Raw genomic sequence first — 24,464 nt, forward strand, 5'->3', positions numbered from 1 at the left:
ACCGCTGGGAGTCTGGATGGAGTGGCTAGCAGCATCCGTCTCATCAGCTTTCACACTTTCCGTCAGTAAATTACTACAGAACGGAGCCTCTACAAAGTGTGTGACCAGATCAGAAAAGATCATCTCAACACAGAGTCACAAAGAAGCACTGCAGACACACGTGTGTGTGTGTGTGTGTGTGTGTGTAAGTCTGTGTGTTCATTCACTGGGCATCTACTATGTGCCAAGTGTCACTGCCCAAGATGCTGAAGACACACAGAAGACAGGATGGAGGCCCCGTGGGAGACAGGTCACAGTTAAACAATGGGATACAACACAGAAGTGTCAGTCTTGGGTAGCGGGGATCCTCACTGCCCCCATTCTACCCACACATCCTTTTTATTATTTATTTATCTATTTAAGAGAGAGAGAGAGGGCCGCCAAGGAGGGGGCGTCATCTCCAGCCTCCCCCAGCCACAAGGCGGCTGACGGACAGGCACGGGAGCAAGGCTCCGGAATCCAGGGCCAGTCTCGGAGTAGGGAGCCCCTGAGCTCCGCGGGCTGGACCCAGCGCTGGGCCATGGATCCCTTCTGCTTGCCTTCCTGGGAGCCTTTCTCCATCATTTCTCATCTCCCACACAGACCACCCCCTTACGGGGATCCCTCCCTCGGGCACTTACACGGACTCCAGTCTCTCCGTGACAAAAGACCTGCCTCTCCCTGAACCCCCCTTTCTGCAGCTTTGCTCCCCTACCAGGCCCTGGCAAACCAACTTCAGCACGCTTCACAGGTGGAGTGTTAGGTACGAGAAAGCGCACACTCTAGCCGGCAGCCTCCGAGGGCAGAGACAGACGGGCACGTATCCACGCTGGGCACCACTACGTGGGAAGCTGACACCCAAGCTCCAGAACTTTTCTTGAGGATCATGCTGGGGTCACATCGGCGCCTGGGAAGCTCTGGACTTCGGAGCATTTCAAAGCTTGGATTTTCGGATTAGGGACACTCAACCGATGAAGTCCGGGCCGATATCCCAAAGCCAACACACTGTGCGATGTGAAACCCTTGTGGTGTGGAGCATTTCAGATAGGGGCGTTCACCCTGCCCAGTACAGGCCTTCTCACCCCGGCCAGCCCACAAGCCCCCACCAGGTAGGCCGAACCCTGCCACGGGCCCCTGCCTGTGAGTTGAAGAATGGGCTTTGGGGTTTAAATGGTTGGAAAAGAAAATCAAAAAGGAAGAATTTCATGGCATGGGACAACTCCATGGAATTTACATTTCAGCACCTGCAAATAAGCAGAGTCGCTGGTCCAGACTTTGCGCGCAGCTGCCTGTGGGCGACAGGTGCAGGGCAGAGCGGCTGCAGCAGAGTTTGCGGCCCACACGACCTACGGCGCTGCCCACGTGGCCCTCAGCAGAAAGCCCTGACCCCGGCCCAAACTGGCACCGGGGAGCAGTCTCCTGATGGCAGCAGCACGCCGAGAACACAGCCGTTCTGGAAGCACTTTGCAGCCACCTAACAACGTCATTCTTGTTTTAAAACCAAAAACTACAGACTTCAGTTGAATCTGTCAGACTTGGCCCCCAACAGCACTCTACTGGCTCTGAAAAAAATCGAAGCCAATCCAGGAGGACTACGCTTTCCCTTTAGAAAATAGTTCACACCTGTAAAACGGTGCTAAGGCCAGGCCCCGCCTGACAGCGTCATGGGGACGAAGTGAACATGAAGCCCCAGTCGTGGAGAACAGGGCATGTTCTGGTCCCACTGCCAGCCAGCCCGACGCCACACTTGCTGGCGTGGCGACTCCAGGAAGTCACTCGGCCCTTGACCTTGGCTTTCCCGCCTGTAAATGGAGGGGCAGTAGAGGCATTCACCCCCTTTCTGCCCGCTTTCTCCTGTTCTCTAAACCCACGTACAAGTCAGAGAAAGGAAAACAACTAGAGCCATTCAAAGCTAAACTGTAGCGACAGCATCTGCCGGGTGGATTTACGGATCCAACCAGCCACCAGGGTCACGGTCAAGTCTCTGGCTCCAGCCAAGACCTATACACCAGGGAAGCACCTCCGTGTGCTGCTCGGCGGCCTGGGCCCGAGGGTCCTAAGGCCAGAGCCAAGTCTTGCTCTGTTGTTTTATGACCCTAGGACCGCCACCTTGCCTCTCCAAACCCCAGGTGCCTTCTTCTGAAATGGAAATGGTGTGGCCACCTGCAGCAGGCAGTTGCGTGGTGAAATGAGAGGCGTGTGCAGAGCACGCACGCGGCACCACGTCCAGAGTGACTGTCAGCCTGGAATGACAGATGCACACACTCCAGCCACATTAACTCTGAATTCGCGCCTTGTATTTTTAGAAAACCATCTCACAGGCCAGCATAGTGAGGGAAACAGAACAAGCCCTCATCAGCAAAGAGCCAAGGGCCCGCGTGGCCTGGGGACGTGCAGGGCGCCACGCTCTGGAACCTGGGCCTCGGTTGTGAGCTCAGCGCCCAGCCACCTCCACACGGGCTGCCAGCTGGGGCAGCCAGGCAGTTCCCGGCCCGTTTCCAAAGCCGCTGGCAGGCTGTGGGCAGGCCGGGGCCAGGTATGTTAGCCAAGAGACAGGGCACCCGTGCTGAATGCAGCAGCCCAGGTGTGAAAGCTACACGCCTCCAGGGTCTGGGGGCAGAAAGGAGGCCCAGCTGCAGCAGACAAGCAGGGTGCATAGACTAGAAGGGTCTATGCAAAGGACCCACCTCTCCCAAACTGGCCACACAACTCACACAAAGACAAAACTGCCACTAAACCCAGTAAGCTGGCGACTGGCGGGTCTTCAAAGTCACACGGAGCCTGGAGCCACGGACCTTGACTCTTGCTGTGAAACTGACAAGCCACAGGCCCAGGTTCCAGTGGACTCTCCGTTTCAGATGGGGAAACTGAGGACCAGACAGAGAAGCCCCTGAGGGCAGAGCTTCGCAAATCCCACTACTACACCAAGAGACACCTCCCACCATCACCCCGGTGCAGTGGCGAGGATGCCCGAGCGTCATAGACATGGGGGCAGAGACACCTGCGTCCACACAGGTCCCAGCCACCGAGACCCTCTGAACGCCTTCGGTGGGCATCTTCAGAAGTTCCTTTATAGAAAGTGGCAAAACCGCCCTCAGGTCCAAGAGCCCTGCTTCTCTACTGCAGAGGACACGAAAACCCCAGGCTCAGCAGGAACAGCCAGCCCGAAGGTACTTGAAATGACCTTGGCCAGCAGACCTACGGCAGGCTGAGAGAGAGACCCGAAACGCAGCAAACCTGCATCTGCTCCAGTAGGCCGGTCAGGGTCTGCAGCCAGGTCATGGTCTGCACGTACTGCTCGGTGTTCATGATCTTGAGCTCGGATCTCAACTCTGGGATGATGGCGCCGGTCCGCCAGCCGTGCTTCAGGGTCAGATCCTGATCACAGAGATCAGAGAGTCAACGTTCGTCTCCCCCAGACACAGGAGGCACTCGGTTAACGACCGTTCCCTTGCCATGGTTATTTAGTGCCTGAGCACCATGAACTACATTTCATTAAAACCTGTTTTGCCCCAGGCCTTGTCGCCCCAAGACAGTTTCCGTTCAGGGCAATAATCGCCCCGAATCGCAATCCCTGCAAACACACAGTGTCTGCAATCACGAACAGTGGTCTGCGGAGAAAACGATGAGGTCCGGTCTAGAGTGGCTGAATTTCAGCTACGAAGCTGGGCAAATGCACCCTGCCAGTGTTTGTGCAATTTTTTTTTTGGGGGGGTGGGGGTGAAGGGAAGTTTTCTGCATGGTCAAATTTGGGAAACAGGTTCTAGAGACTTCTCTGCAGCAGGGCTTGGTGCCTGGCCACAGCACCAGCTGTTATGGACATGTGGGGAGTGAACCAGCAGATGGAATCAATCAATCAATCAATCAATCAATCTCTCTCTCTCTCTCTGTAACCCAGCCTTCAAATAAAATAAATCTTTTTAGAAAAGGCAGCCGCTGGCTGGGAAGTGAAGCCGTGGCCAATGTGTACAAGCTTCTTGTTGCATTTTTCCTTATCAATATTTAAACGGGACGATTTCTCTGAAAAACTCTTGGAGAAAATTCTAATTTCCATCATTCCCCCAAAAATGTTTTACAACTCTGATTCACCTTGCCCCCTAAAAAGTGACACATAAAAATATACAGCTTACTCCCAGTGTCAATGAAAACATAAACATGAACTTAAACACGAGAAATTCCATAGTCAGTGGGACGCACACAGCTATCGCCCCCCAGAGAGAGGACAAAGCTCCTCACCGCCAGATCACTGTATATATGATCTCCAAAATATAACACTCTGGATCCTCTCCAGCCAGTAAGCTTCAGGAATTCATACAAATTGCCCTGCAAGAAGAGAAAAACATCAGTATTCAATCACATGGCAGCCAGAGTCCTCGCTGTGCAACCAACCCATGATCCAAAATATGCATTTTTTAAAAACTTCTAAAAAATTTTTAATATTTACTTTAAATATCACACTTTAAAGACAGAAGCACCTTCCTGGGGAGTCTTCCAGACCTTTCTGCAACGTCAGATGTACTTTTCCGAGAGGATGCGCACTGCACACGGCTCTGTCACTCTGCCTGTACACTGAACACTCGGCGAGCACCCTCCACGTCAGGAATATTAATCTCCTACGTGACGACGGTGGCCGAGAGGGTCCACAGCGCATCGTGTCAGCTCCCTAACACTGGACATTCGTGCTGCTACCCACGTTGTAAGGGACTTCCTGACGAGCACTGTTTTAGCACCATTTTGTTGACCACACCTTAACAATTGTCTTCAGCTACCTTCCTGGAAGTGGAACAGCTATATCAAAACCAAGTTTTCAATAGAAAATCCAGCAAAATCCAGAATTTTATAGAGCCACCGAGGATATATCAGAATTAGGCAAAGAATAACTTTAGTCACATAGTAACGGTAAGTCACTCATGCAGTCAACATCTGAGAGCCTTTAGACGTCAATATACAGGAAACTGTACATACAACATAGCTCATCGGGAAACAATGACTAATTAAGGCAATGGCTACGGCCAGGAGTAAACGTTCCTTAAAGAGTGATCTCCAAGGTTTACTACTGGCAGCTGAAATGTTACATAACATGAAAGTAATATTTCAAATTTGTTTAAAAAAATTCAGTTCGGAGTTCATTTAGAAACGAGCATGGTGGAAGTATAACGATTTAAGGCTCGATCTGAGCACCCGGATAGCAGGAGCCACCCCAAAAGCAGCACACAGCGTGGAGCCCAGGCCCGGCACTCGGCAGCCTCCACGCCCATCCACCGTTCCTGTCACTCCTGCCCTCGGAGCAAAGCCACAGAAAGGGCACGCTGGTCACAACCCACCTGCTTGTAGATCTGGCCCTTCTGCAGCTTGTGGATCTTGTCCCACAGCAAGACGCCTTTCTCGTTCACCTTCCGGAAAGGTCTAACGGCAGAAATGGAGACGTTACGACGCGTGACAGGGGCAGCGGCTGTGCTGTGCTGTGCTGCACTCCCGGGCACACTCCCACAGACCCCACACCCCAGCTCCCAGCCTGAGTCAACGCAGCCCAAGCCGTCCTGACCCCAGAATCCCAAAGGCATTTAGTGCCAAGAGAACCCAGGGTCAAGCGCACTTGGAAAACACCGTGAATCACGTACGTGCCTCTGACAGCTACGCACATGGCACAAAGCCCTGCTGCAGAGAAATCGCTAGAACTCGTTTCCCAAATTTGACCATGCAGAAAACTTTCCTTCACCACCTCCCCCCCAAAAAAGAGCTGCACAAACACTGGCAGGGTGCATCTGCCCAGCTTCACAGCAGGAATTCAGCCACTCTAGACACAGAAGTCAGAGAAGCAACAGTGCGAGCCTATCGCTGACAATGGATTTGTTGGCCTTTTTTTTTTTTAAAAAGATTAACATGTATCTGAATTGTCTTTGTGAATATAAACTCACTGTAGCAAATCTGGAAAAAACAGAAAAATACAACGAAGCAAAGGAAAGTGACCCATAATTCTAGGATCCAAGCACGAACCCTTACGACTCCAGGGTAGGTCTTCCAGTCCTGATTTAAAAGCTGCTGGCTTTCGATTTTATCTGAACATAAGAGAGGAGCCCTTTGTATGCACCCATTAGTCTTTTATCTCCAAGTGATGACACACCCTTAAACCAATTGTCTTTAACCTAATCAAACACACAGCTGGCTGTGTTTTCTCCCAAATACCTCCGCTTTAACAGCTTTAACAGCGAGTGTGTCAGAAACTACCTACCCATCCCAGCAGCTCCTGCTGGTTTCTGACCTCTCCCAGATCCTAGAGGGTCATCTCAGCCCCGAGCCCAGCCATCCAAATCAGAGGCAGAGCAAGCAGAGGGAAGGAGGGGAAAGCTGGCAGGGCCCCCGCTCCCGCACACACAGAGGGTGACAGAGGACAGGAGGACCTCGATGCCAGGCCCTTCTCCGACAAACCCCGTGAGCTAAGAACACCCGACACCATGTTTCCCCGACAGTGCGGCAGCCAGCGCTCCCAGCCACCCGCAGGGATGCTCCAGCCGCTGCTCCCCACGCCGTATTTCTCAGCTGCTGTTCATGGTGCTTGGGCACCGCGCGATGCTGCCTTCAATCACCTGACAGACAGGGACAGGCTGCCTGCGCCCCAGCTGCATAGTACCCAGAAGTGGGGAAAGTGTCCCAAACAGGCCACTACGCAAACCCCAGGCCCTGCAAGAAGGCCAGTGGCAGTGGCAGGTCTCCACACTGTGAACAGCGGGGGTGGCGCCAGCGCTCGCGGCGCAGAGATACCCGGGGCGCACAGACACCGCAGCATCCCTAAGCTCCAGCCACTCAATACTGACAGCACGGCCCCCCCACCCCGCTCCCCTGCGCCCCCACTTCCCAGGGCCCCTAAGGCAGACGTGATGAAGACTTACTCCCCTTCGACAAAACCCGTGCTGCAGAGAAGCTGGGGCCAACCCAGTCGTGATTTTAAATGCACCAATGAGGCTCTCTAGAGTCGGGGCGTGTGTAACTGCTGTTGGTTTCGTGGGCTTCACACCAGCTCCGCATCTAAGGGCCTAATTCACCACGTGACTTCAGTTTGGCTTTCCCACAACTGCCAATCATTTCCTGAAGGCCCTTGCTGAAGGGGTCAGAATCTAAAGCCGTCATCTCAGACGTTTATGACCAGGCAAGTGAGCCTGCAGGTGCGCACACAGCCGCGGAGGCGGGGGACCTGGTCCCCACCCGAGAGAGACACTCACCTGCGCTTATCATTGAAGAAGTTGGGCTTCTCGGCCTGAACTATGACCACATCAAACAGGTCCCTCCAGTCCTTCCCCACAATGTACCGCATGCCCTTGTCCCTGGAATGACAAGTCAGCCGCGTCAGCCTCACGCTGCCTTCTCAGTAAGGAAGCACACACGGCCGTTAACTTCTCCCCTCCAACCGCTGAAACAAGCAGAGCCTGAGCCAGCCCGAAGCCAGCAAGGGGACACAGGGGCACTTACACGAAGCTGCTGGGGCTGTTGGTGATGAGGAACATCTTCTTGCCGTGGTCAGCCAGCTTGGCCAGCACCGCGCGGGTCTGCTCGGCATAGCAGATGTACTTTTCTAAGAGCGAGAGAACGCACAGCCAGACTCAGCATGGAACCAGTCAATCTACAAGGACTCGCCATACAGGGAGCTTCCCGCACCACCCCACCATCAGTGCGGGACAAAAGGGGCGGAGAACGCCAGGGGTGGGGCAGGGCGGGGCATGGGAACCCAGGGCACCAGACCAAGAGTCTGCCTCCTCTAAGTGGAAAAATCCAAGTGGCTGGCGTGTGATGTCAAAGGCCCCCAGGGGGGCCCAACAGGTGGCCACCACGGAGCACCTACCGATATCCGCTTCGATGGCCCTGTACATGATCCCTTTGATGTGCACGTCCCGGATGGAGTCCTGCCCGAAGACACATTGCTCATCAGCAAGAGTAGAACTGGGCTGGCTGCAGTAACAGTCCAATGAAATGGCACTGCTGGGAAGTCCTGTGTCTACAAGTCTGGCAACCAAGCACTAAACAAAGCCTGAATTCTGGACCATTCATCAGAGGTGGCCTTGGGGAAAAGCTCAAGTTTCCATGGTGACCATGGCAGTTTGCAAAACAATTTTTCCAAAGGGTCGCCTGGGAGAGATACCTTGTGAGAATAATTCTGAGAAAGGCTTCACATGATACACAGTTACTTCTAGGCAGGACCAGAAAGAAATGGCTCCAGCTCATCGGGACAGAGGGAGTTCCTATTCTCGTCACCTTTACACCCTTCCCTATCCCCAGACCCCAAGTGCAGCTCCTGCATCCTAGAATGAGGCAGACACACACAAATCTCAGGACCCTCCTCCTCTCTTGGGTGCCAACAGGGTGAGGCACCATCCGTGAGGCTGTCCCTCTGCTCCAGGGGGCGTCAGTTTCTCAGCATCAGTGCAGTATTATTTCAACTACATTCCCATCTTCAGTTTCGTTTTGTGCACCAGCTCTTGCACTGTGCCCACGGGCAGGCACAGAAGCAGGAGGGGAGGGGGCTAACCCTTTGTGGGCCAGGAGTGTGGCAGCCTGGTGCTGCACAGGGGTCAATGCAGAGCTCCCAAGGGGGCAGCGCTGCTGGAGCATATGGGAACTTTCCACAGCCAGGAGCAGGAGACTGAGTTGTAGGCAACACGGCAGGGAAGCCCTAGGCACAGGTGGCAGATTTCTGCCAAGCGTGAGCACTTCTGGATTATAATCTGAGCTTAATTACCTCTCAGCACAGCCTGTTTGAATTTCACACCAGCAGAAGGAAGTGGCTAAATGCAAGCTGCACTGCCTAGCCTAAAATCTAGGCTCTGCCACTTACAAGCTCTGTGACCTTGGGCAAATTACTCCACCACTCCTGTGCCTCGATTTCCTTACCTGCAAAGTGGGATGACAATGATTTTTATCTACCTCAAAGAACTACGGTTTAGATTTGAAAAGTCAATATGCAGAATGTACTCAGAAGAACAGTGCCCAGGACAAGGTAAACTCTACATAAGTGTCTGCTATTGGTGCTAGCAATACTTGTGGTAAAAATTGAACTTTCAGATAAACAACCTTCCTCAAGAACACAAAAGGTTGCAATAAAATGTACAATGAAGGGGCTGGCATTGGGGCATAGTAGACTAAGCCTCCGCCTGCAGTGCCAGCATCCCATATGGGCTCCAGTTCTAGTCCCAACTGCTCCACTTCCAATCCAGCTCTCTGCTAATGTGCCTAGGAAAACAGCAAAAGATGGTCTAAGTCCTTGGGCCCCTGCACCCACGTGGGAGACACAGAAGAAGTTCCTGGCTCCAGATTGGCTCAGCTCCACCTGTTGGGGAGTGGCCAATTGGGGAGTGAACCAGTGAATAGAAGACCTCTCTCTCTCTGTAGCTCTGCCTCTCAAATAAATAAATCTTAAAAAAAAAATTGTACAATGAAGTTCCTGTGTGCACCAAAAGGAGAATAGGAACTAAACATTAAGATCTAGTTGAATTTATATTAGATTGAGGCTGAGACACTATTATTCACCCTTTATCACTTTTTATCTTCCTAAAACCCTCAATCCAAGGCAGTCCAGATTTAAAATTACCCCATATATGTACACTTTTTATATTCAATTAAAATAAGATTTTTAAACTTAAAATTAGTTATAACTATACAATAAAGCTATGGTAGCAAATAAATATGTATCTTTTTAAAAAGTATTTTACATATGAATTGCATATGAGCAACTATGTAAGTAACACATATTATAAATATATACAAATATACATTTAACAAATAATAAACATTTTTTAAGTACTGAAAAAGTTCATATAGCTTAAAGGACAGAATATATGAACACCAGGATAGGTGTTCAGCTTGGTGGCTATGCTGACGGCCTACATCCCATTTGGGAGGTGCCGTTTTGAGTCCCAGCTCTGCTCCTGATTGCAGTGCTAACACACACCCGGGGTGGTCAGCAGGTGATGGCTCCAATTGGTTGGGCCCCTGCCATCAACATGGAAGACCTGGCTTCCAGGCTCCAGGCTTTGGTTCCTGACCTGGGAACACGCAGGCCTATGGAGAACGAACCAGACAATGGGAGCTTTTGCTATGCCTATCTCCCACTCCCTCCCACTCAAATAGAAATTTTAAAACAAACACATGTGCATGAGAATAAAATATGTGTATAAATATATGCATATAAGTAACGTATACACAGGCATGTAAGTGTTTACATTTGTCAACATGCCTCTCCAACTGAATTGTTTCATGGCTTTTGTAGGGGACCCTGTGGGCAACAGGAAAAGGTGCCCTGTGACCCACTCGCTCCTAATCCTCCCATAAAGATTTACAATTATTATCTGTCAATTTAAAAATAAATTAAGAAAAAACACAACAGGCTCCCCTTGGGCAACTTCAGTGGCACAGCCCCCCGCCCAGGGCGTGAATACCCCCAGTAGGTAAAGCAGACCCCCACCCCACCCCCACCGTGGGCGGGCTCCACTCTGCCCTCACGCCACCCACCAGAAAGCATCAGACAACCAGGTGAAAGGGGAGCACCAGCTTGTCTTTTTTTTTTTTTTTTTTTTTTTTTTTCTGACAGGCAGAGTAGACAGAGAGAGAGAGAGAGACAGAGAGAAAGGTCTTCCTTTTGCCATTGGTTCACCCTCCAATGGCCGCTGCGGCCGGCACGCTGCACTGATCCGAGGGCAGGAGCCAGGTGCTTCTCCTGGTCTCCCATGGGGTGCAGGGCCCAAGGACTTGGGCCACCCTCCACTGCACTCCCTGGCCACAGCAGAGAGCTGGCCTGGAAGAGGGGCAACCGGGACAGAATCCGGCGCCCCGACTGGGACTAGAACCCGGTGTGCCGGTGCCACAAGGCAGAGGATTAGCCTACTGAGCCACGGCGCCGGCACCAGCTTGTCTTAAACACCGGGGAGGACTGCTAAGCCTCCTGCCGTGACTGCTTTCCTAGGCTGTCCAGGGTCACACCGCAGCCGAGAGAGGACCCCACCCCGGGCCCAGAGGGCAGGCTCCAGCAGGCTCTGGCTCTGACCTTGACGTCTTTGTACAGGTGGACGGGCTCGTAGTCGATGTTGTTCTTCAGGAAGTGCTCGTTCACACATGACAGGAGCGTCATCTCAGGCAGGGAGAAGATGTCCATGAACTGCTTCATGGTGTTCCCGTGCGAGCTCTGCGGGTGGGAGCGGTAGTGGGGGGGGCAGTGAGGACAGGGCACCCGGCTGGCACAGCTGCAGGCGACCGGAAAGCAGGGAGCAGTCTCACCGGCCAACGGAGGCTCTGGTTGCCAACGGTTAGCTGGACGCTCTCCACAAAACAAGCAAACTCTTAATAACAACGAAGTGTGTTCCTCATCACTCGTGGCAGAGCTGCTGTCTCAGCCCAGATCTAACTGGGCCAGCCACGGAAATGCCTGACCCTCCCCCCGCCCTAAGTCTGCCCACCCTTCCCTGCCGCACCCCTCCCGAGCCAGGAGGAAGCCAGCACAGACAGCTGCCCGCACAACAGCAGGAAAAGCCACCGCGCTCTCCCGACTGGGAGCCCCTCGCAGTCCAATGTGAGCTTGAAAGGAGCCTTTCTGGGAACGCATGAGATTCATGCCCCCGGGGGCACTGGCTCACAGCACCCCTTCCATCTCACTTGACAACGGGAGTCAGATAATTCATCTAGGGGCCGGTGTCCTGGGGCAGTGGGCTGAGCTGCCACTTGGGACACCCACATCCCACGTGAGACTGGGGTTTGAGTCCCAACGACCCCACTTCTGACCCAGCTCCCTGCTAATGGCCTGAGAAAAGCAGCAGCAGATGACCTAAGTGCTTGGACCCCTGCCATCCATGTGGGAGACCACATGGGGTTCTAGCCTCCTGGCCGTGGCCTAGCCCAGCCCTGGTTATTGCAACCATCTGGGAAGTGAGCCAACAGATAGAAGCGCCTGATTCTCTTGCTCTCTCACCTTCTCTGTCACTCTCAAATTAATGAACAAATAACTTAAAAAGCACTGTAGAAAGGAGAATCATGAAGAGCCCAGGGGTGCGGGTGGGGAACTCTAACATACTGTTCTCTCTCAAATCTCGGGCCCCCCCACCCCATGTCAACTCCACAGGAGCAGCAGGTGAGTCTAGGGGTTCACGCTCTGAAGCCTACAAGACTGTGTTTCAAGAAGGAAAAAGGCAGGCTGCTTTACAGAAAATGCACCTCATTACCTTTCCATAGAAGTCGCTCATCTGCTCCAAGGGCACGTGTGACCCCTCGTACATTTCAATGACTTCTTCATCAGGGACCACACTGAGGCCTCTGGAAAAAACAGATGACGTCATTAAATGTGGGGAGCAATTAGGACTAGACTAAGTTACTAGAATTAAGACATTCTATGCCATCTGCTCTCCCACAATATGGCGCTGAGAAGGGAGTAAACAACTTCTACGCAGCTGCCTCTCGTGTTTGATTGAGCTGCAGGAGCTGCTCCTGATTGGAGGAGAGCAGCGTACTCTGCGTGTGGGTAGCAGAGTTGGGATTGGTGGAAGAGGACTATAAAGGAGGAGAGAGACAACATGCACCAGGAACATCTATCTGAAGGAACACCTGTGCAGCCCCCGAGAGAGCCGGCCGGCCGTGTGCCGCTCCCCCGCGGAAGTGGGGAAAGTGGCAGGGGGAACCACCCTTCCACAGAGGTGGAAGGACAGCAGCCAACCCGGGAAGAACCAGCAGCAAACCCGGGAAGGGCCGAGCAGACAAAAGAACAGCGCAGGGTCCTGTGTCGTTCCTCCACGAAGAGGGGGAGCGACAATTAAAGAGCTCAGCTTAGGATGGCAAGGGTGTTCAGACCTCTGTGCCCTGCAGGGCAGGGGTGCCAGACACTCGTCACCAGGAGGGAAATGGGCCACACCTATTGCTACCGACAATGGATGAGATGCCGTGATCACTCGTGCACCTGCTGTTCTCCCAGTAACACAAGCAGGAGTGGGACTAACAGCTAATGCCACGTGGTGCCTGCTACATGCCAGAGATGAGACACACCCACTCCCTGAAACCTCAACACCCCTGCAAGGAGGCACTACCGCCTGCTGGGGCAATCGAGGCTCAGAATGGTCACGGACCTTGCCCAAGGTCACCAAAGTCCAAGGCAGGCTTCGTGGTGCGAGGGCCCAGGCTCTTATGCCACCAAGGTACAAGGTCCCACATGACTTGCTCTGGGCTGCGGCCTTATTAATTTGAATGTTTTTCATATATGAGGGCAGCGAAAGGCTGCTTGTGTCTCTAGCAAACTCACCCTCCTGCCCTCTGCTACTGTTCCCTAAGAAGATGGGTGGGGAGGGAGAGGCGCACAGGGGGCTCCGAGGACTACACCCCAGACACGAGGCAAGAAGTGCGTTGACACCACCTCAGGACACTGAAGGGCAGCAACATGCACGTCTGGCTGCCTTTGGAATTTGCACATGAAGCCAGTTCTTCTGCACACAGGCAAAAAGTGAGTTCTGAGGGGCTGGTGCGGTGGCTTAGCAGGTAAAGCCACTGCCTGCAGTGCCAGCATCCCATATGGATGCTTGTTCAAGCCCCAGCTGCTCCACTTCCTGTCCAGCTCTCTGTTGTGGCCTGGGAAAGCAGTAGAATCTTTAAAAAAAAAAAAAAAAAGGGCAGGGAAACCCACAGGTTCCCATCTGCTGAATCTCTCAGGAGGCTGCACCCACACATGAAGGGCCCAGTGCAGTGAGACCTCAGACAGCTCTGCCCCAGCCTGTGCTGAAATCACAACAGAACCGACTTCGCCCAGTCCTGCATGTGGCTGTGAGATACAGAGGTGAGGGCCGGCGCCGCGGCTCACTAGGCTAATCCTCCGCCTGCAGCGCCAGCAACCCAGATTCTAGTCCTGGTCGGGGCACCGGATTCTGTCCTGGTTGCTCCTCTTCCAGGCCAGCTCTCTGCTGTGGCCCGGGAGTGCAGTGGAGGATGGCTCAAGTGCTTGGGCCCTGCACCCGCAGGGAAGACCAGGAAGAAGCACCTGGCTCCTGGCTCGCCAGCCATAACACACCAGCTGTGGCGGCCACTTGGGGGGTGAACCAACGGAAAAAGAAAGACCTTTCTGTTTCTAACTCTGCCTGTCCAAAAAAAAAAAAAAAAAAAGATACAAAGGTGAGGAGCACAGAGCTGAGCCAGTTGGCCCAGGGTCCAAATCCCAGGTCCTTTCATCACGAGCGTAATGGCCTCAGCAAGTCATTCACCCGCTTAGGGTCTCAGGGTCCCCATCCTTACAGCAGAGCCCACCACCACTTCGTGCCGCCACTGGGACGGAATAAGCGGCTGGGCTGGAGGTGGCATCCCACAGCCCACGGGAGAAACGCTCACCTGGCGTAGGAACCAGAGGCTGTGGCAGATCTGTGGCACTGCGCTTTCAGCCAATCACCCTCTCGCCTATGAGCACGCGGGGACATTGCTGCCTCATCTTCCCAACAAGCCAGCCCTGTAGCCTGCCTGCCCTTGCTCCCTTGTGTGGCTCCCCGCAGGGAGGCGGGCCTCAGCGAATGCTCAACATGTGAAGGAACGAATGAACCATCACCCACGGCAGCCCTCCCGGTCTCTCCTGGCCCGCTTACCTGTAGACAGTCCCCAGCTGAATGTAATGAAAAGCATCGATCTTCATCAGGATCGCCTTTAAGACATAGACAGGCAGGCGTCAACGACAGCCAGCAGCCTGCACTGGTCAATGAGCCATCCCCGGGGCGCCCCGCATGTCCTTCCCGACCCAGGAAGCCCCCTGTAGGTTACTAAGGAGCACAGCCAAACACCAAAACTGCCGCCTGGAGACCAATGGTATCCCCCTGACGGCAGGATGCAGCCAGCCTTTTTCAGGCACGGAGTCTCTTTCAAAAAGATGGCTTGGGGCCGGCGCTGTGGTGTGGCAGGTAAAGCCACCACCTGCAGTGCAGGCATCCCATATGGGCATTGGTGAGTCCCGGCTGCTCCACTTCTGATCCAGCTCTCTGCTATGGCCTGAGAAAGCAGCGGAAGATGGCCCAAGCCTTGGGTCCCTGCACTTGCATAGGAAGACAGGGAGGAAGCTCCTGGCTTCAGATTGGCGCAGCTCCGGCCGTTGTGGCCAACTGGGGAGTGAACCAGCAGATGGAAGCCCTTTCTCTCTCTGCATAACTCTGACTTCCAAATGAATAAATACATCTTAAAAAAAAAAAAAAAAGGAAAAGAAAAGATGGCTGGATACTGAAATAATCTGGATCTGCGGCCTCAGGGAACATAACTGAAAACCAATTTATCTGTTGAGCGAGGGGTGCGCAGCGTGGCACATACCCGCTGGACGTCGTAGTGCAGCCCGCGGATGGCGAAGTCGGGGTCGTACTCGTACTTCCGGATCTCCGCGGGGTACTGGAAGGAAGACGGCAGGGTCAGCTGACCGGAAACCACGTGCAGGGCGGCACCAAGCCGAGGCAGCCCAGCGCTCAGAACAACGGGTCCCTCAGCCTCCTGCCCAGTGTGTCCTGGCCATGGGGGACCCCAGCCTGCCAGGCACAGGCCGGGCTCGCTTCCTGCCTTCCCCATCCCCCTCCCCCATCCCTGGACATCCAGACTCCTAAGACCCCACAACACATCTGACCTCCGACCCACTGCCTCCTCTTGTTTCTCAGGCTGCCCGAGGGGGAGCTGTGATGTCCTCTTGATGGCCACAACCACGGCTTCCCCAGACACGCAGCCAGCCAGCCAGGCGGCTCACCTGGGACACCTCCGCAGGGCAGCAGCCCCATGGCCATGTTTCTTGAGGACCCCTGCAGGCGGCTTCCCTGGCCTTTCCCCACAGTCTGAGCTGCAGAAGCCCCCCGCAGCCAGCCATCAGGGAGGCCCCTTCTCAGCAGGGTCCCCTCACCGCAACTGCAATGCTCTGGAGGCAGCCCCTGGCATCTCCCAGCTATGACACCACACTGAACGCCATGCAGCTGCCCCACTGACAGCAGGTCTGCGGCTGCCGCACACCCGGCTCTGTCACACCCATTGTACAGAGGGGACATGAGAGGCACTGCATGAAGCACCCAGCTGGGGAACGGCAGGTGGGCAGCCAGGCTGGGGTCCCTGTCCCGGCCATACTGCATCAGCCCAGAGCACAGCTACAGGACACAGCATCCACTCCGGAGCCTCCTCCAGAGGCTGCGGCTCCAGGATCTGACGGCAGCCAGGATGGCAACGCTTCCGTGAAAACCTAGACAGCTATGATGATGCCCAGGAAACCTTTCCCCAAGGCTGTGCCGCTCACTGTTCACAGCCAAGGTCACATTCACATGGGATCACTTCCCGGCAGCTCCAGGCTGAACTGCACACAGCAAGTTTTCAAGTCAAGCCACACAAAGCACTGACGCAGATGTCACGTTTATCTAACAGCTGCCACACCCCCCAAGAAATCTCCAAACCAGCATCTCCACGCACAGGCACTTCCAAGAATTCTGAACAGTGAGTATGGTTCAGAGGCTCAACGCAGCCGACTCAGAACCCAGTGTCTAACAGTTCTGCTTCCTGAAGTGAGGCCAAGCGACGTCAGCGTCTCTGAAGCCTCTTTTTAATGTGGGAGCAAAGGGGCAGCATTGGTGCAGTGGGTTGGAGCTCTGCGTGGGAAGCCTGCATCCCAAACTGGCGATCAAGTCCCTGGCTGCTCTGCGTCCCATCCAGCTCCTGCTAATGTGCACCCTGGGAGGCAACAGGTGATGCCTCAAGCATATGGGTCTGTGCCACCCCTATGGGAGACCCAGATTGAACTGCCAGCTCCTGGCTTCAGCCTGACCCAGTCCTGGCTATTACAGACATTTGGGGAGAGGACTAGCAGATGGAAGATTGCTTTATCTCTTTCTCTGCCTTTCAAATAAATTAATAAGTATTACGGAAGACAATTCCTGCAAAATGCATTCAGTTCAGTGCCATTTCTCAAGACTAAACGTACTAAGTGTACACATGGAAATAGAAAGACATCTGCTTTTGAGTTGCTTTGTCATAGAACAGTAAATCTGCACTTTAGCATCTCTGCAAAAAGCCAATGTAGAAGATTGCAGCTCCTTCATAATTACCTCTTTTTAAACACTAAAAGACAATTTTATGATAATGGAAACTTTTAAAAACTGGATAATTGTATCTATTTTTGAATGTCCTCTGATGCATAATATTCTTGAGAGCTTTTAATGAGAAAGGGAAAAAGACAACACTCAACACCTGACATTCTTTCCTCTGGCCTGGTGTAAGTGCACATTTCAGGAATCAGGATGAGAAGTGTCTGGTTTCCTGGGCTGCATGTCACTGTTAACAGCCATTCCCAGAGACAGGTGTGTGTGTGCATGCGTGCGTGTGTGTGCATGTGTGTGTTGGAAAGGGGCCCACTGTGAGGATTTTTTTGGATTTTTAATTTGAGAGACAGAGAGCTCCCATCTGCTGTTCACACAGTATCTTCAGGTTGGGGACAGGGGCTGGGAGCAAAAACCCTGGGGCAGGTGTCCCTTGTGGATGGCAGCAACCAAGTCAGTTGAACTATCACCTGCAACCTCCTGGGGTCTGCATCAGCAGGAAACAGGAAACAATCAGGAGTGGAGCCAAGTGTCCAACCCAAGTACTCCAACATGGGACACAGAACTCTTAGCTACAAGCATGTTTTTTTTTTTTTTTTTTTTTTTTTTTTTTTTGGACAGGCAGAGTGGACAGTGAGAGAGAGAGACAGAGAGAAAGGTCTTCCTTTGCCGTTGGTTCACCCTCCAATGGTCGCCGCGGCCAGCGCGCTGCGGCCAGCGCACCGCGCTGATCCGGTGGCAGGAGCCAGGAGCCAGGTGCTTTTCCTGGTCTCCCATGGGGTGCAGGGCCCAAGCACCTGGGCCATCCTCCACTGCACTCCCTGGCCACAGCAGAGGGCTGTCCTGGAAGAGGGGCAACCGGGACAGAATCCGGCGCCCCGACCGGGACTAGAACCCGGTGTGCCGGCGCCGCTAGGTGGAGGATTAGCCTAGTGAGCCGCGGCGCCGGCCAGCTACAAGCATGTTTTTGAGTTGGGTGGTTAAGTGAGGAAATGACAACTTTAGGGCAGGTGTGGAACACAGAAATCACCCCAGTCCAGCCATTTCATTTCACAGACGAGGGAAGAGACCTGGAAGAGGATTCATCTCGATCCCAGAGCAGAGTAGCCGAGGCTGGGAGAGTGGATCCAAAGCCCCAGCCTCCCAGTTCCCAACCCAGTGAAGCGACTTGGTTTTACCGAGCACTTGCTGGGTGCCAGGCACTGTCTGGCCTCTCCACAGGTATTTCTGGACTCAATCCTTCCCACTCCACAGAGGGTGAGACTCTTGTTATTCTTACTTGGTAGCTGTGAAAGCCAGGCCTTGGAGAGACAGAGGACCTGGCTCTGGTCACCCAGCTCGCACGTGGTGGGCCCTGGACTTGACACCTGCAGCCATGTGCTTTATGATGTTGCTGTCCTGTTGAGGCTATCCCAGCTGCTTTTGTTAGTCTTCACGGTCATTTCCGTTAGGTTTGGGGCCACTGGAAGAACAGCGTTTCTCGCTCTTAAGTGGCTGCCCAAGAATACCATAGCCAGTGCAAGTGGCAAGGGGGAACCTAAGCATGTGCGGGCCGTGTCCTGCTGGGGAGCCCAGATAAGCCTCGCTCAGACAGCCGGCAGACTTGTCTGCAGGATACACTCTTGTCCATGCACTGCCTCCTGCCTGAGATAGTGCTAACCAGGACAACCTACAGCGAACTTTGAGCTCCTCCAAGCTGGCAGGGGCTGCTTTGGCATGGAGGCGGTGAACACCAGTACGGTGGCTCCAAGTTGGTTCAGAATTGATGTGGTGATTAACAACGGACTTGAACACAGCACAGACCTGGGTTCAAATACTGGTCCAGCCAACCACTGTCTAGAGCTGTGTGGCCCTGGGAATATTCTTCACTCTGATCTTCAGATGAGTCAGCAGTTAAACAGGCATGAGATGCCCTTGCCTCCTTCATGTGGTGCGATGAGGAATAAGTACAATGTTCTAGGGAATGATCTAGTGTGTGGTGCTCAGCAAGTGCTCAGTTAAGGCATCTCTATCCATGACATCTGAAATCGATCTTTCCTGCCTGGCCTCTTATTTATCAGGTGGTGAGTATTTTCTTTTTCCCTTCCTCATTAAAAGCTCTCAGCAATATTATGTGGGGCCAGCGCTGTGGTTCACTTGGCTAATCCTCCACCTGCGGCGCCTGCATCCCATATGGGCGCCAGGTTCTAGTCCTGGTTGCTCCTCTTCCAGTCCAGCTCTCTGCTGTGGCCCAGGAGGGCAGTGGAGGATGGCCCAGGTCCTTGGGTCCCTGCACCTGCATGGGAGACCAGGAGGAAGCACCTGGCTCCTGGCTTCGGATCGGCGCAGTGCCGGCCGTTGTGGCCATCTGGGGAGTGAACCAACGGAAGGAAGACCTTTCTCTCTGTCTCTCCCTCTCACTGTCTATAACTCTTCCTCTCAAATAAATACAATCATTAAAAAAAAAAGGTTTCAGCAATATTATGCATCAGAAGACATTCAAATATAGATACAATTATTACCCAGTTTTTTTAAAGTTTCTATTATCATAAAACTTTCTTCTTTCAGTTTCTAAAAAGAGGTAATTATAAAGGAGCTGCAACTTTCTACATTTGCTTTTTGCAAAGATGCTTAAATGCAAATTTACTGTTCTATGAGGAAGCAACTCAAAAGCAGATGTCTTCCATTTCCACGCGTACACAAGGTACATTTAGTCTTGGCAGGAAAAATGGAAGAACTGTTTTGTTGAATCAGAGCAAGACAAAAATCTGCATAAGCATAATTGATTCTATTTACATGCCTGATATAATTAGTATAACTTATTTTTATCAAAGCAAAAAACAGATTCATGATAACAATAAAATGTCAATGATCTTCAATCTAGAGGCTTTTATAATCATAATGACTGATCCTTTTATTTATCCATCTAGTTCATCTTTTCCCAAAAAATATTCATAAATTTTTTAGGATCATAAATTTTTTATTTTCATGAATATTTTAGTTTCATCCAAACAAAAAACCCTATAATAGAAAGGTATTATTAACCACAAGGGGCAAAGAAAAGAGGTGAGCACTTGTCCCTTGGGGACAGATCTGAGTTCAAATCCTAGTTCACCTCTTCCTGACCTGTGGCTTAACTCTCTGAGCCTCAGTTCTCAACTGTAAAAGAGAAGCAACATGTGTGAATGGGGCTGTTTGCAGATCAGAGATACAAATAATAGCAACACTCAAGTACTGAATGTCTTCCATGCACCAGGTACTTTACAAATATTAACTCATTTAATTACCACTATAACATAGGGAAATGCTATTATACCCACTTTTCAGAGCAGGAAATTGAGGCCCTAAGAAATAGGGTGAGCTATTAAGATTACCCAGAAAAGAGGCAGGGAAAGCAGGGTTTGAACCATAGCACTCGGGCTCCAGAACCTGTGCTTTTGGCACTGAGCAGGCAATGAACAGTGCTGTTGGGATAACAATCTACACCTGTAAGAGATATCAAGGTCACGGACAACTCTGCAGCTGACCCAGGGAATGCCAGGGGGCAGTGTGGCACCCTTCGGCCTCACTGCCCCGTGGGTAAACAGGTGCTGAAGGGTGGCAAACAGGAAGTACTGGCAGAACCACTTCATTCTTAGGCTGCTTCCCATCTCACAGCCAGGGGGAGGGCAGCAGCTTAGAGTCCCTTGACCAGAGAGAGGTGGCTGCATGGCTTTCCATTTGGTGAAGTGGCCATCATTGAAGAATGCTGGCTAAATGGAGAAGGGAAGGTTATATTTTTGGTAAATACCTTTTCTGCACAGTGGATAAGGAAACATGAGCTGCTTAAATCTACTGATAACCAAAAGCTGAGGATCAAAAAAAAAAAAAAAAAAAACATGGATTAAATGATCAGGACCCAGCACTGCAGCTGCATTAATCAAAGCATAAGACTCACAGCCAGGGAGGTGATGGTATCCCCCTCGGCCATGCAGGTTCGGGGCTTCACATCTGAGAGTGACAAATCACAGCACATACAACAGTAGGTGACCAGATGAAGAAGAGGGACTGGCGTTGCTAAGTCACCACTTGTGACATCGGTATCAAAGCACCAGTTCAAGTCCCAGTTCCGATCCAGCTCCCTGCGAATGCACTTGGGAAAGCAACAGAAAATGCCCCAAGTGCTTGAGCTCCTTCTATCCACGTGGGAGACCTGGATGGGATTTCCAGTTCCTGGCTTCAGCCTGGCCAAACCCTGATGTAGCAGCCATTTGGGGAGTGACCCAATGGGTGGAAAATGTCTGTCTCTTTCTCTCTCTCTTTCATAATTTACTTGCCTGCACAACTGACTCCCACCAGGCTGTTGGTTCCCTGTGGGCAACACTTGGACACTATTCATGTTATCCTCCTTGCTTTCAAGGCAGGGCTTGGCACAGAGAAGCCACTTAACAAAGGCTTAAGGAGCATAGGAAGAGATCAATGGTGAAAGTGAAATCAAATTCCCAAACAGTGCCTTGAACGTGGGCGCTAGGAAGCATCAGGCCCCAGCCTAGCCAGCCTCCCTTAGCTTAGCTCAGGGATGCATGAGGTCATTTACTTCTCCAATACATGAGACCTTGGGGGCCAGTATTGTCTCCAGGGGTCGAGGGCTCAGTTCAGTGGAACTCCAGGTCCGGGGCAGAGGGTGACTACCACCTGCAGGTGGCTCCCAGGCTGACGAAAGCCCACCTGGCCGTGAGACCACCAGGCAACACTGTGCAGGTGGCTCATGCAGAGCATCTTGTTAACACTTCCAGAACGGACTGCTGCCTCCCTGCTCTCCCACGCCATGAGGCACACACTGCCTTGTTCCTTACCTCAACCTCTTTTGCAGACAACCTGGTTAGGCTAGGGCTAATCTCACCACCATGATGAAACAGAGAAGGAACGCACAAGCCTTGGTGCCTGGCTCTACACCAGCGGCTACGGCTCTTCTGTGATTTCGCCAGACCAGCGCCCCCACTTCTTGTAACCTCCTTGAAAACCCCAGAGCAGCCACATGCAGGAGGGCAGTGGTCTTGAGACTCAGAGGTCTGCTACCCTCTCATCTGTCAACAGATTAAACTCTCTCTCCTTTACCCTCAAACCTTGTCTCATTATCTGGATCGACACCAGAGACAGGAACCAAGCTTTCTTTTTTTTTTTTTTTTTTTTTTTTGACAGGCAGAGTGGATAGTGAGAGAGAGACAGAGAGAGAAAGGTCTTCCTTTGCCGTTGGTTCACCCTCCAATGGCCGCCGCTGCAGCCGGCGCACCGCGCTGATCCTGGCAGGAGCCAGGAGCCAGGTGCTTTTCCTGGTCTCCCATGGGGTGCAGGGCCCAAGCACCTGGGCCATCCTCCACTGCACTCCCTGGCCATAGCAGAGAGCTGGCCTGGAAGAGGGGCAACCGGGACAGAATCCGGCGCCCCAACCGGGACTAGAACCCGGTGTGCCGGCGCCGCAAGGTGGAGGATTAGCCTATTGAGCCACGGCGCCGGCTCAGGAACCAAGCTTTCAGCAACAAAAGCTGGACCAAGGCAGCATTGTTCAACCCATGGGAGAAATTCCCCAAAGTCAGAGCTGAGTCCTGGAAAAAGGTGTGTCCACCCAAGAGGGAGACTCAAACCTCACTTCTCAGGATGCTGGATAACGGGGTGGGGGAGGGGGCATCTCTGAGGATGCTGCACCCATCCTGACTTCTGAAACATGCACTCAAGGGGCGCAGCCGGGTACCACGGTTAGAACAAACCTTGGGACACCCACTTCTCATACTTGGCTGTGTGGGCTTGAGCCCTGGCTCCACTCCTGTTTCCAGCTTCCTACTGCTGTGCGCCCTGGGAGGCACTGAATGATAGCTCAAGGGGCCGGTTCCTGCCACGCATGTGTAAGAGCTGAGTTGGGTTCCGGTCTCCCATTTTCAGCCCAGGTTAGCATTTGGAAAGTGAAATAGAAGGAAGGAGACCACCCTCACTCTCCCTCCCTCTTTCTCTTTTCCTCACTGTCTGCATTGCAAATAATTTGAATTTTAACCTGCATTCCCAACAAACTAGAGAAAGCATGCCTAGCATTGAGTGTTTTTTCTGTCCTCATGAGAAGCCCTCAACCCCATGGTGCATCAGACACAGTCAAGTCTTCTTTACATATGGAAGTAACTAAAGCCAGTGCCGAGGGTGACGCCTCGCCTTTCACGTAGGGATTTCCCTCTAACCAAGGCTGCCGCTGCACCGAGCTCTAGCAGAAACCACGCTGCTGCTCTACGACAAACAGCAACAGATGAATCTCTACTGATGCATGCCTGGGGACAGTCTTTTGGCAAATGGTTTTTTTTTTAACAACAGTTTTTATTAAAAAAAAATTAAGTCATTTGGAACGGAACAAAATCTACTCATTCATCCAGCAGCAGGTCACCAAATGACTTCCAGGTGCCCAGCACGGGGCACGTTGGCTCAGGCTTTTCTTCACAAGTCCCAGGGGGGAAGGCGAGGGAGGAAGACACAAAGGTCCCTGCGGCCTTACCCGGTGTTCGTTGATGAGGAGGTCCCGAGCAGCATTAAATATCAGCGTGTGGAGGTGTTTTGAGTAAAACACCAAAGTGTAATCATAATCGAAGCCATAGATTTCAATGTCCGACAGGCTCATCTCATTGTTGGAGAAAATGGCGTCTGGATTCAACAAGTTGCTCATAATTGAAGGAACCAGTTCTAGAAGGAAAGAAAAAAGCACGTTACCCCACACAAGAAGTGATAGTAGGACTCCTACACAGAGCGAGGAAACCGGAGCACCAGAGGGATTTGTCGCACCGTGTAATCATCACACCGCGCCGAGGAAACCAGGCACCAAGGGCCGCGTGTGGCCCGATTCCACGGACAGGAAGAGACAAACCCACTGGGACAGAAAGCAGAGGAGTGGCTGCCCAGGGATGGAGCCCTGGAGGGGCTGGGGGTGACCACAGAGGCTACAGAATTTCTGGAACTGACTAGGCAACGGCGATGACTGTGCACCTCTCATGAATATTCTAAAAATCACTGAGTGGATGATGACACGGTATGTAAATTACACCTCAGTAAACTGTTTCTGAAAAATATTTACTGTTGGGGCCGGCGCCGTGGCTCACTTGGTTAATCCTCCACCTGTGGCACCTGAATCCCATATGGGCACCAGGTTCTAGTCCCGGTTGCTCCTCTTCCAGTCCAGCTCTGTGCTGTGGCCCGGGAAGGCAGTGGAGGATGGCCCAAGTGCTTGGGCCCTGCACCCGCATGAGAGACCAGGAGAAGCATCTGGCTCCTGGCTTCGGATCGGCACAGTGCCAGCTGTAGCGGCCATCTGGGGGGTGAACCAACGGAAGGAAGACCTTTCTCTCTGTCTCTCTCTCTCTCACTGTCTGACTATCTGTCAAAATAAAAATATATATATATATTTACTGC

General features: G+C 52.5%; 1 protein-coding gene across 1 annotated transcript in view; it reads right to left on the minus strand.

Annotated features, from left to right (window-relative positions):
- Positions 1-24,464, minus strand: part of NT5DC3 (5'-nucleotidase domain containing 3) — a 58,428-nt gene that overhangs the window by 7,858 nt on the left and 26,106 nt on the right. The window contains exons 2-12 of the mRNA XM_051845832.2: positions 23,557-23,741; positions 15,316-15,390; positions 14,607-14,662; positions 12,219-12,309; positions 11,051-11,188; positions 7,856-7,916; positions 7,486-7,588; positions 7,239-7,340; positions 5,343-5,424; positions 4,255-4,341; positions 3,256-3,396 (exon numbers count right to left, since the gene is read on the minus strand). Coding sequence (XP_051701792.1) covers positions 3,256-3,396; positions 4,255-4,341; positions 5,343-5,424; positions 7,239-7,340; positions 7,486-7,588; positions 7,856-7,916; positions 11,051-11,188; positions 12,219-12,309; positions 14,607-14,662; positions 15,316-15,390; positions 23,557-23,741 — 1,121 coding nt within the window. The remainder of the gene's footprint in view (positions 1-3,255; positions 3,397-4,254; positions 4,342-5,342; positions 5,425-7,238; positions 7,341-7,485; positions 7,589-7,855; positions 7,917-11,050; positions 11,189-12,218; positions 12,310-14,606; positions 14,663-15,315; positions 15,391-23,556; positions 23,742-24,464) is intronic.

Source organism: Oryctolagus cuniculus, chromosome 11 (genome assembly GCF_964237555.1).
Source record: "Oryctolagus cuniculus chromosome 11, mOryCun1.1, whole genome shotgun sequence".
Lineage (NCBI taxonomy): Eukaryota > Metazoa > Chordata > Mammalia > Lagomorpha > Leporidae > Oryctolagus > Oryctolagus cuniculus.